The sequence below is a fragment of the Amia ocellicauda genome, chromosome 15 (assembly GCF_036373705.1).
Source record: "Amia ocellicauda isolate fAmiCal2 chromosome 15, fAmiCal2.hap1, whole genome shotgun sequence".
NCBI lineage: Eukaryota > Metazoa > Chordata > Actinopteri > Amiiformes > Amiidae > Amia > Amia ocellicauda.
This window is the reverse complement of record NC_089864.1, coordinates 9,529,617-9,542,906: the sequence shown is the minus strand read 5'-3', so window position 1 is coordinate 9,542,906 and position 13,290 is coordinate 9,529,617. Positions and strand designations below refer to the sequence as shown.

At 39.9% G+C, this 13,290-nt stretch overlaps 1 protein-coding gene across 6 annotated transcripts in view; it reads right to left on the bottom strand.

The window, feature by feature from the left end:
* LOC136771338 (dedicator of cytokinesis protein 4) overlaps positions 1–13,290 on the bottom strand; it is a 96,858-nt gene that overhangs the window by 24,510 nt on the left and 59,058 nt on the right. For all 6 annotated transcript variants that reach the window (XM_066723571.1, XM_066723575.1, XM_066723572.1 and 3 more), the window contains exons 16-25: positions 12,309–12,415; positions 11,015–11,168; positions 9,113–9,210; positions 8,921–9,004; positions 8,445–8,545; positions 6,764–6,845; positions 6,248–6,418; positions 3,827–4,019; positions 1,192–1,322; positions 30–164 (exon numbers count right to left, since the gene is read on the bottom strand). In XM_066723571.1, coding sequence (XP_066579668.1) covers positions 30–164; positions 1,192–1,322; positions 3,827–4,019; positions 6,248–6,418; positions 6,764–6,845; positions 8,445–8,545; positions 8,921–9,004; positions 9,113–9,210; positions 11,015–11,168; positions 12,309–12,415 — 1,256 coding nt within the window. The remainder of the gene's footprint in view (positions 1–29; positions 165–1,191; positions 1,323–3,826; positions 4,020–6,247; positions 6,419–6,763; positions 6,846–8,444; positions 8,546–8,920; positions 9,005–9,112; positions 9,211–11,014; positions 11,169–12,308; positions 12,416–13,290) is intronic.

The following is a 13,290-nucleotide window of genomic DNA, read 5'->3' as shown; positions in this document are numbered from 1 at the left end:
CCGAGCATCCCTAAAACCTTAACCCTCACCGTGACGTCCTGGAACTGCAGGCGCAGGGCCGTTCCAGCTGGCTGTGGTCGGTTGGTGATCTCTAATATGGTTCTCAGCAACACGCCCAACAGGCTCTCCACAATCAAATCCACCTCTTCGGAAATTGACACCTCCTGGCCGCCAAAGAAAGGGAACATCAAGGCAGCTGAGATCGTATATGGCTTTTGAGTTGAACTAGATGGAAAGCCTCCTAAATACACGCTCTGCTTTTACATATTTATTCTGACAGTGGGAATACACTTGAGCAGCGTGATTATGTATAAACCGCCGAGGAGGCAGTGCTGTATTTCGGCTGTCACTTTGTTTTCAGACAGTCTTAGTTTAAAATGTCAGAAGCGACTATTTGCTATGTATGGGCTAGTGAGTCGATGACATCCTTTTCACACTGATCATTTGTCTCCCAGCGTTTAAGGTTAAATATACAAAAGAAGGTCACTTCGGGCTTCTCTCTTTCCTATTGTTCAGTCATTCTCAAACCCAATAAAAAGGTACAACCTTTTAAAAAGTCGTTTCTCCTTAATTAATTGCCATCGCAAGACAGATTGCTCGAAAAGCACAACATTTTGTCATGTCGACCTGCAGTTTACGGATGTTCTACTTAGTGGCAGTTTATATTCTAGGCTGTTTCTCATTCATCTCTCTCTCTCTCTCTCTCTCTCTCTCTCTCTCTTCCTTCACAACATGTTTCAGAGACTGCTGAATATTTTTCCTTTAGCTGATATTTACTAGGTAGGAACTACTAAGAGAACTGCTACTCAAAAGCTTTACAAAGCCTGAGAATAAAGACATGAGAAGGGAAGGTCTTCTCCAGTGTGACGGTTTAATCTTCCAGGACAAGTGCGAAAGAACTGTGAGAGATATTTTTGAATTATCGATGCAGTTTTAAAACCTAAATCCTGTACAAACTGCTAGAAGTTGTTACTGTAACCCAATTATGACTACTAAAGTAAAACCAAGCCCATACTTGTGGAAAGGGTTATGCGTGTTCTGTAATAGGTTTTCAACATATTCATTTATCTATATTGCTTATTGACTTCATAACAACAACAACAAAACATTGCATTGTATAGACTACATAAAGCGGACTGTCCTATTTTTCCCCACACAAATCCAGAGCCACAAAGATAAAGCTGGACTCACTGTTGTGCCGTCTTTCCTGATGAGAGAGAACATACTGCTCAGTATGCGCGCGCACATCACCAGATCCTTTTGCTCCTGCAGATGCATCTGTAGATGGTGCAAAACCACTGGCAGAAGGATGCAGCGGGAATCTGCAGTAGAAATCGACCACGGTGAGTAACAATGATAGCACACTATCTACACATATGTGCCAAAGAAAAAAAGCAGAAAGTATATGGGCAGATGAGGTGGGTCATGTACACAAAAAATTGAGTCTTATTTATATATCGATCGTTTTATACAAGCAAAATTAATAAGGGAAACACCCTCGTAAGAGGTTTTGGCACCTGCCATGGATACAACATATGCTGTGCCAATCCATAATTCAGGGGTCCTGATTTTACCATTTACATACGGTTAATTTTTTATAGGGATTAAACATCTGACAAGAGCAGAGTGAGGTGTTGGTAGCACCATGAGAAAGGTAAGGGGAGATGTATAGGCTACACAGAGGGATTTTCAGCTTGACAGGAAAAGGCTAGAATGCAATAAATACTTAAAAATGTTGTTATCTGTTCTCTGAGAGGGGAGAGTATTTTAATGCAATTTAATTCAAGAGCTGGCTAGCAGGAACCCAGCGACCCCGAAGAGAAAGGTGCTCTCTTAACGGTTTTCCATCTTAGACAGAAGAGGCAAGAGTCGGAGTGCCTCCAGGGTGTGTAATAATCATTATTTTTTTATTTCTTGGCAGACGCCCTTATCCAGGGCGACTTACAACATAAGTGCAAACAAAGTGCAAAAATACAGAGAAGTACAAGGCATCAATCATGCGATCGGATGTTACAATTGTATTAGGTATCTTACTCCAAAGACCAAGCAACACCTGTCAGAGTCTGTCAATCCAACAGCTCCTGGTCCAGGAAACCCTACTTCCACCTACCCAAGCACGGGCGGTTACTTCAAACACACGGTGATCCTGGGATCACTGGGATTCATTAAAGCGCCGGAGCCGCGGAGGTAATCTCAGCACCCTTGGCTACTTCCTCGTCTGCGAGGCCATTCACACAAATCCCCTTTGAAGAGTGCCCTGCTCCTTCCCTCTCTAAAAGCCCTTTCAATAACGTGAATAAAGTATTGCCTTCATTACCATTACCCAGCTGGGATTCCCCACTGATACGGAGTGACTAACAATTCAATCACGTGTGCCTGTCTGGGGAATAATCATCCACAGCTTCTGCGCAGAGAGCGACTGTCAAGTAAAATAAGACCATGTGTACTTAGCTAATATCACTGCACACCACGCTCTTCACATCTAATTTGCGAATTCCTCACATCGTTGTAGACAACTCTACTAGACTCCGTGCTTGCAAACATGACAATGATAACTAATACACATCCTGTTTCATAATTATCCATCTGCAGCTATTATTCGATGAAGAAAACATAAGCAACACAGAAATTATTCTGACATAGTGTCTAGACGAAGATGCCCGTGAACGATTTCTAAACAATAACCATTGATCGTCTCCTCAGAAACATTACCTTAGGAACTATAATCCTATCCGGGTGACATTCCAAGGAGTTTCTGACATATTGAACACTGGTAGTTGTCAGTGGACAATCACTAGAAACCTGATTGGTGCCGATTGGCCTGCTTTGCCCACCATCAGCTTATCAGTAAGTAATTTATAGCGACCTACATACCAACACTTGCCAATTAACAGGCTGCATGTGTTCCGTTCAGTGTAACTGTAACATTACGCCGTGATCGTTATTGTCAACTTGGTCATTAAAACCAGGACATAAGCATCTTGCTTGTAAATCTGTTAAATCTGCCTGGTTTCTATAATATATACCTTTCCAATTACCTTGCAAACTGTCGATCGTTAAACCACTACATAATGCGGTGTTACTCATTTATGTAAATAAACTCTAAATATAACATCAGGCAACTTCTTCAAATTGAAAGTGCTTTAGTGTTCAAAACAGCTTCTCTTTCGGTCTTTCCAGGAACTATTTCTCTTCTCACCGACTACATGGAACTGGGAGAGCGCGCCATGTTGGACATTTTAAGCCTGAAGCCTTTAATACATTTTATACACATCTGTCTGCTAAAGTTAGTGATAAAATTAATGAGCAAAGATATAAAAAAATTGTATAATTAAAATTTAGGCCATCAGTCATTTTAATTCTAATTACTTTTCTCAGGGAATGCCAAATAAATTGACCACATAAAATGCTAATTGCTCCAACGTTAATTTTAAATTTAACACTTTAACAGCCTGATTACAAATTATTTTATTATTCGTTAGTTCGATGATGATTCACTAGAGGACTGGATAACATTTTGTTCACATTTGTTATGCTGTCTAAGCATAACCAAGTGTATCAAGAAGCAGCTTATCATGCACTTTTCATAAAAAAATAATGACAAAAATCTCTCCACCAAAGCGGACTATTTCTGTGCAAGCAGTACATATATTCACCATGTTAAACCATGAGACCATGTTAAAGTGTGAATGTTTAGCTGTTTGCACGCCACATGCACTTCATACATTGCGCACATTCAGCAAGACCGACAAAGAGCCGCTCTCCACTGGTACCCATAAAGAGATTGATTTTGCTTATTGTCTAATAATCACTTTGGGCTCCATACCGGGGTTGGTATACAGCTGGCTCTCCACTGTTTTTGCAATGCACTGCAGTTTAACAGCTTCCAGGGGGCAATCGGCATGTGCGATCACTGGCAGACTGCCCAGGGTTTCTCTGACAAAGTTCGCCACTTCCCGAACGTTGAAGATCTTCAGTAGCTCGCAGTAGACCGCTGGGAAGGTCTTCAAGAAAACTGCCTGTAAAACAAGGGAACAGCAGAAGGACAACAAAACGTGAACTGAAAATAATCCACTCAGTCTTTGGTATAGTGCCCTTCACAGCAAGCTGTCACAGAGTGCTTTCACACATTTAATACAGACAAAAACAGTTACAACAATAACAAAAAAGGGTTGATATGTACTGTAATTTATTATACTGTACATAATTTAATTTAGCAAATAATAACAGATTACGATATTGATATTCCTTTGTACTATCCACAGGAAAGCACTTTACAGTCCTAATCCTTGTTTTATTTAATTTTTCATAATCCCCCCCAAGACTGCAAGCAAATTTTATTCGGTAGCACTTCCTTTGTTTCTGGAGACCGAAACAAGAGCACACACCTCGCATTCTGTGGAATTACACCCAGGCGGCGGCAAAGTCAAAAACTGGGTTAAATCTCAGAGCACAATTCATTTGCATGGCAGTCAGATTGCAGTGTGTTTACAGGTGGTTGACAAAGTCTTTCTAATCTACAACACGCCAGAGAAGAGAGCAGCTTTCGGCTGTGATGGGATTAACGTTGCGCCGCCGATCCCGCTTCAGAAATCACAGTCTTACAGAGTTTAGTCACTGCATCCGTAACATCCTCACAACTGGACACTGCTGAATTCTAGCGGAGGCACAAAATGATGCAATTCCATCACTGCATGTAGGCAGCACTAAGACTCTCAGAGTGAACAGCAAGAAAAAAAGAAATCCATACACTGTCCTTATCAGGGAAATGGTAAATACCTGCATTTGTTGCAATATCTAATGAAAAGTAGGAACGTTTTTTTGTTAACATACAGTATCTTGACTCACAGCTGTACAGAATGATTTCTCGGCAGTCTGCAGAACCATACGTTAATTATTTTGGCGTATTAATGAGCTGCACTAACGTCTCAACGCCCTCAGTGACGTCCTCCCACCAGGTCATGCGTTTTTAAACTCTTTATTTTCTTCTATATCTGTACAGTATCTTATCAGTTATCTGAATTGGTCACTATACCAATTATGAAAACAAATGTCCCCATTATCATACTGTATTTTGGGATTATTTGGATGCTAAGATTATCATTTAATCTGTAATGATGAAAACCTGGTAATACCGGTGGTTTATGACTCAGCATGTTATATATGTCAAGTTAATTGGTTAATTTGGCCCAAATACTTAGTGGAATAAGAGTGTTACCCTTATAGAAGAGGAAATCGGCATCATTAGCGGGTTTTCACTGGCGAAGAGCTAACGATCAGTACCGATGGAGTTTACATTTGCCTTTCTAATGAGGTGTGGAAATTGCCAACTGCTGTCTGTAGTAATAGTGAAACGCTGTCTAAATGTATAACCTATAGAATATATTTGGTCAATTTACTTCACTTCACTAACGCACAAATGGCCTCCCTCTGGCTTTCTTCACTCATACTACAATTATTTTCTTCAAGATTAAGTTGCTCGGCATATGTAATTTCTGAAGTAGCAGGAAGCGGCAGCTGCTGGCGGAACACAAAGTCATGTGCATCATCTGCAATATTGCTAAAAAAATATATCTGAACCATTTTAAGCCTCTACATCCAGTGCAGAACAGTTTGAAAATCGGGGCATATCTACACTACAACACACTGCATGTGAAATACATTTGGCAATGTCAAGTTGCACACTGTGGCTTTAGAGGAGCTTCTGTGAGCCGTGTAACACAGCTGTGGCTCGGAAAGCTTTAAATCAGAAACTCTGAGCCTTACAGGATTGACTTGGCCAAACAAAGACTATTAAGGAAAGGGTTTTAGAGGGGATTGCCAACAGGATACTGGGGTCTTTCAGGGGTTAATGCAGCAAAAGACGAAACCTTTGAAAATATCACTTTGGTGCAGTGGACTAACTTACTACCACTTCATATCTGGACGAGGGCCATGAGCCTCCGTCTAAAAATAATATCCTTGGGGATGTCTAATAGGCTATTGTCTTCAAAATGAAAGAAAAAACAAACTTACAACTGTAAAGGAAAATGCGAAAGCTATAGTTATCTTTATCAGAAAATAAGGAACTTGTTTTTGGTCTGAACTACTGGTGCTTCCGGCTTTTCTCAGAGTGCATCAGTATGGTTGTGAGAGATGAGCACACGTCTTCCTATCCTCTCAGCACACCTTGTATTCTGCATAAATGGAATTATGTAATGAAAGCACATTTGATCTAAATACAGTTTAAATCCTAAAACAAACCCACCTGAGTTTGGGTAATGGGACTAGCCACTTTGCTTTCTTGAGAAAGGAAGAATCGGATGGACATGAAAAGCTCATGAACGCAGCATCGAAATTCCTCTTCGTTCTGGCCTCCGGTGGCCAGGGAAAACAGGCGACGAGACTGAATAATATATTTAAAGATGTATTCTGTGGCCTAAAGAAAAACACAACAACATATGGGTGAATGTGAAAAACCACACAAAATTCAGGATTTGGAGATTTCAAAGCTATTTTACACAAACCACTTTTTTTGTAAATTATCACCATGTTTCCACCGATGAATATTCAAATTAAAACAATAAAGAATGGAAATGCAGAATGCCATCAGCTACTAATTTGCATATTACTAAAATGTGATTAGAAACTGAAGAGAAACATGAATGGAGGCGCTTGAAGCTCTACAAACACTACGACAAGCTGGAGAAGAGTATTTCAAATGCAACGGCATCACCACGCCTCAATCGTCTGCGTTATTAACCCTCTGTGTGCGTTTTCTTACCTTGAGCACCTGTTGAATGTGTTCCTGATGTTCAGCTTCGATTATTCTGTCAACATACCACTTCAGTACCTTAATAAGGTCCCTGAAGAATACAGGACGAGATCAATTACAGCAGGAGACTTTAGATCAAGATAGGATTTCTGTGAACAACTGCAATATATCAATAATATATCTAGTATAATATACAGTTAAAGATATCTAGTGCAGTTTGGTCCGGGACATTTATTAAGGGGGCAAAATACACAGTCATATTGTCAATGCAGCATGATTTGTCTTAGATCTTTCCTCTCTTGTTCCTTTCCCAAAATAGATGTGCGCATTCATTAAAAATATCCAGTAACCTTGGCAGATTTTGGGCCTGTTGTGAAGGATGCTGCGTACTGTTTGGGCCAAGAATGGAAACATGAGGTAGCTGAACATGGTATAGCTTTACCTCGTCCTAAAGAATTTGCCTACCGTGCGTGTTCCCATCTGAAGATGGAAACGCTTCTTTTTAGTAATGCTTATCGGGAGGCAGTGCCTCAACGAGGGTGACACTTAGCTATGAATCTTGTGAGAAAGCGGCTGTCCGTACTTAATGGTCCTGTGCTTGTTTGTCGGACTGATTGAGATTGAACGTCCATGTCAGTGTCCACAAAGCATGTTCATCGGCAGAAGGACACGCACTACATTACTTACTATATCGATATATATACGACAGGTTTTGGACAATGTCCCGTGGAGTTTAAAAATATGATCTAGCCTACATTTATTTGCAAGATGGGAACTTCATGGGGGGAATCATGTGATCATAGGTGCAGATTTATATATTCGAACGACATTTCACTGAAACTAGAGCATCTGCCGATTGAAGGTTAACAGCCGAACACACGGCACAGCGGGCCGGGCAGGAAGTACGAATTCCCGGGGAAGGAGACGGTGTGAAAGCTTGTGCTTATTTGGAAGGCTAGTCCGTGATCTGCCTGCAAGTGAGATGCATCATCTTCATAATCTCACTCCACTAACTGGCAGGGGCTTTGTCACAGGTGACAAATTCACAGTTCATTTCTTTCATGGCTATGAATACCATGCATTCAACTGTCACCACTCTGTGATCACAGGCTCCCCGCTATTGCCCCGGAACAGCAGACAAAGGATACAAACAGAAAAAGAAAGAACTGAAAACTGGGTTTGTGGAGTAATTAACTCCTACACAAGAGTAAACCTGTTTCACTGAGTTAGTGTTTTTATCTCCCATGTACAATAGCAGATAACAAGTACATCCATACAGCGAAGGGCAGCAACAAACAGAAGCAGACAGTATCCCCACTGTGTTCTTTGTGTTGTTTGTTGTCATTGAATTGTGTTTCAAAGCACTGACAATACAGGGCGTTTTATATTAAATAGACCCGCTGAAAAGAAGCAAAATATAATCATAAAGGATGAAGAATGAAAGATGAGACCTGGACTTGTAAACTGTGCTGATTTGACATACAGTGTGAAAGAGCAGGCCCCCTGAGTGGAGATATATTTTTCAAGCTTGAAAATGTTTTATGAGGTCAATCTGCAAAGCTGGAAAAAAAAATATATAGCACACAACAACAATAAAATATAAATATAATTCCTTAATTTATAATTGCAATAGATGTGACAAATGACATTGTTGCAATGCAGAAGACATTAAACTGGGAGATCACCATACCTGTACGACAGAGCGCCTGCAAAGTGACTCTCAATATAGGTATCCATGACTGGTTTAAAATGCTGGAATTTGCTGTCCTGCAGCAAATTTATAATGTGAACCTGTGAGAAAATAAAATCATGAACTGGTTAAGTGTTCTTTTTTAAGCTTTCTTTGGTTTTGTATGTTTAACAAAAGCACCAATTCGCACACAATGATGCAGAGATCTGGCCTGTAAAGGCACAGCTCAGTCTTAGGAAAAGATCTGTCAGATAAACCATTTCCTTTGGATATTGATTGCAAATTCACCCCCAAAACAAAGAAAAAGAGACCCATTACCCCATGCTGTGAATCATTTCTGTATTTATCTGAAAAAGCTACTGGAAGACCTGCTGTAAGACAATTCTGCTAGAGAAGATGTATAGAATAATCACACTGCTAAGAATGAAACCCATTCCCACAAATCACACTGGACAAAAGAAAGAAAAATCACTTACTAAGGAATCAAAAACCTTCAACCCGTATCTCTGAGAATTTTCATCTAAAATTCCAAATAGAGTATCCAGTGTATCTTGTAAAAACTGTAACATAAAAATAAAATAATTTAGAAGGACAAAAAGGCAGTATACAGTATGTCACAATATACAAATATAAATGCACACATTTCTATGCCTCTTCCTTGCCTTTACCTTCACAATTTCTGAGCCATCAATCTCCTTTAATTTGGACAGGCTGTCAGTTATCCTGTCAGGGTGAGCTCTCCACTTAAGGAGATCAAGCATGTCACCTACATGAGAGAGATCAAGAGACAGGTTTATCACACGCACATGCAGAAAAAGTTGCCATCAAGGCATCAGTTCAGTCACATTACAAATTAACGTCCTTCATTTTGAAATGTATTTGAGGACGTGAAAAAATACCATCAAATGTCTGGAGCATTAAAATAGCAATACTGTCTGTAAATATACGTGTTCTCTCATCTTATAAAAAGGTGTGGATGTTTCATGTAGTTCTCCAAAAACATTACAGTTCTTATTAAAGAAAACAGCAAAGTTCAACAATGAGAACTTGAGCAAACAAAAAGTTAAATAAAAATATGAAGTCATTCCAAAACAGAATTAAATTGCCTTTGCATAGTATTTCAGTCAGAGTAGTCATTTTAAACAGCACTAAAATAAAAAATAGCCGTAGATTCCTTCTCCCCCTCAGTGATGCCTACAGCTCACCTTATAAGTACGGTTAGGAAAAATTATAGACTGCCTCAACAATTACAGGCAACTAAAAATAAAACTCACAAACATGCATTAAGTTTAATGTATGTGTTAAAAAATGACAGCTAAGCATTTTCTTCTGTCTTCTGGGTGGTTTTTGAAACCAAAAACAAGTCACACAAATCTGAATCACATAGCTTGGAAAATGTTTCACTGTCTTGTATATCAAAGCTTACCGGGTCTACAAAATGGTGTGAACATGCAAGACTTTCTTCACCATCTATATTCCGCATTATTTGAAGAATAGGAGACACAGAAACCAATGAGATGTTTGGACGTCAGTTAATTAGCATGTCGTGACTTGACTGCAATGTGTAAAAAAAAAAAAAAAACTAAATATTGAAGTGAAATGCTGATTTTAATTCAACTAGATAAGTGAACTATTACAGAACTCTGTGTTCGATTTAGGAGCTGTAAACAGTCAGGCTTGGTTCAATTGAATAGAGAATGTTTTCATTCTAGGGGGATAAAAAACGTCTCTGTTGTGCACGAACAGGCAGTAGATCACAGTTAACAATATACACCTATGTAATAAATGTCTAGGATGGTTTCACAGTCGTTGCCACATTTATAGTGATGGTCATTGGGGTTTCTGCAGTCATGTCACCTTAATGAAAACAGCGAGTAATGTGTTGTGTTTATCTGCAATAAACAACAGCGCAGAGCAACACAGTCCCCTGAATGATTCTTCACGATGGAGAAAGAAAAAACAACACCATGCAGCCGTACAGCCTAGAGAGGAATATAAACGTAATAAATAGGATCCTGAATTACAAGATCTTATCTCTTCTTTTGTGCTCCGGGCCACTCTGGTCTCACTCTCCTGGTTTATAATGGGAAGAACCCCTTCAATGAAATTATCTTGTACTTTGAGATCATGTCTCTTCCTGCTCTTTGGGGATTATTCCCCCCCCCACCACACACAAGCAAAAAGTAATTAAATGAAAAGGAAATTATGTGACGTTACACATGGCTGCACTACAATATCAAATACATATTATACTTTCCTAAAGCTTTATATGTTTTCTCAGTTTAAGAGCGCATTTAAATTGAGTTTTACTTGAAGCCTCAATCGCTGGGGCCCACCTTTCTCTCCAGCCGAGTTTTTTCGGCATCATAAACGCTCCTTAATTAATTGGTAAGTATCCCAACACTTGAGGTTAACACTGGGAAATATGGAAGGCTGATAGGATTAAAAACATGTCATAGACATTGTTCTGAAGTTTACTATAATGTGTCCATAGCTATCCCCATATAAGCACAATACAATTCCAAGTCATCACAGTATAAAGTGCTTTAAGACAATTATGATTGTTTTACCATTTTGTGTGAGTTTAGAAGAGCAGAGAAACGATGTGATCCAGAACGACTCCTTAGTGGTTTTCACAGCCTGATTGTTTCCTGGGAGATTTCCTTTTGAAAATGGCAGCTTGAGGTAGCGAGCAGACTCCTGGAGGTTTGCATTTTCTTCACACTGTCATGAAAAAGACATTCATACAGGGGCAAAAGTATTAACACTGCAACAAAAAGCAATGCCTTTTAAATATGATCTGTGAGATTTCCCTTCTGATCTCATAACTAGCCACAGAAAGGGCTGCACTGGAGAGTCGGAATAGAAACAAAAGGCTTTTCTTTGGCAACAAAATCCCCTCATTACTTTTACATTTTCATTTCTGAGCTGTGCATCCAGATAGGTGTTTTTCTCCCTCTTAATACAATTTCAAGCAACCTAAAGCAATAAAGGATCTAGCTCATTAAACTAATATTTGGGGGGAGACTGGAGTGCACAAGGCAGTAGTTTACAAAAACAAAAAATAGCAGAGGATGTCGAAAAAATAATCTGTCTTAAAGGAAATCAAATTATCAAAGGCATAACGTCTCTGCACTGGGGTAGGTTCTGTACACAAAAGGCAATACTATTGAAAGAATACTATACTACTATATTTTGTAAACGTCTGGCTGTCAATATTCCCATGTTCCCTTGACTTGTCTCAGACTGTCATCATCTTGCTCGAGCTGCATATATTGCCCTACTTTCAGAGTCAAGAACTGGGTCATGTGGAATTCATGACATTTTGCCGCCCCATGATTGTGAAAAAAGATTCCATTCCTGTATACTTTTGCAGCTGACACCTGTATTTTAACTAAATTAGTTATTTCCCCACATGATTGGAAATGGGTCCTTTTAAACCCTCCAGCAGGTTCAACTTTCCCATAGGCTGCACTGACAACGATTAATTAAGCCATGAAGTGACATCCAATAATGAGAGAGTGAGAGAGAGAAAGGAAGGAAACTCACATCGTTGCAGTCTGAGAGGCAAATCCTGTGTTTTGAATCTCCTCTAATATTATTCACAAATAAATACTTAAATGTTGAAATGGAAAGCAGTTCTGTACGAATACTGCCAGTATATATGCCGCATCAGAAAACAAACAAAGGACTGTAACCCAAAGGCCAGGGTTTTGACACATCTACTCTGGATACAAAAGCGTGAGTGAGTTGGTATTTGCCAACAGAGGTCATTATTGCTTTGTGAACTATCTGATCGTTCGCCATCAACGCTGACACACTCTTCCCCTGGGCCGTGATTTATTGACACGCGATTATAACTACCTTGTGGACAATGAGCTCGTGGGTCCCATCTGGCAGGGTCCTGCCATCCTCTTGCATCAATGGGACAAAGGAGAAGCCAAACAGCTTCTTCTCCCCCTTCTCTTTTGCTAGGAAAACAAACAGAGACAACAAAAAGGTGAGCGTTCAATCTGAGTTCTCATGCCCCGTGTGTAATTAGCATAGCTGGAAGATTTTTTACCAACGGTTTGCATAGCGCTGTTCCACTCGACACATTAAGTACTTCATCAGCGACATCAATGGACTTGTCTTGGCAAATGCTCTCATCTCAAAGGAGACACTCGGCATTAAATTAAAAGATGTATTCCAGGCATCATACAAAATAGAACTCATATCAGTGTGTACAAAATACAGTTTTGACCTTCTAAAAACCTTCTGTAAATTCAGAACTTGACACGATATTTCCTCTTTCAAAGATCCAGTGGGCGGTTGTTAATTGTTAAATCGTTCAGACCAAACTGGCTTAAGGGTGAGTCAGAGACGGCGAGCACAATGTCAACCACAGACCGGTGTGAACTAGTGGACGGGTGCTTCACCCACTGATCACTGACACATCTGGAACTTCAGCTGAAGCCTCTTTGGTCAGAAGCGCGGCCTGGAAGCACCCAACTTCACACGCAATGCAATCACAGCTTTATTTCGATAAGTGAGTGATACTAAAATGAGAGCAAAGGATGCTGATTTGAACCTTTGATGATAGCGTGCGTGTGTTTGTGGTGGTGGTGGGGGGGTTGGGGGTACCAACAGGATCAATGCCTAACCTCTTATTAGTCACCACAGCTGTTGGGTGTTGGAGACCTAAAGCAGCCAGATTGGTTTTCCTGGCCATTTCATGACACTTCCACAGTTCCTCAGTTCGAACACTGCATGTATTTATTGAATCGAGTCATTTACACCTTCTGTTTGGTAGTTTACACACAGGCAATCAAATCTGATATTCTCAGAAGCAATTAAGAGTGGATAG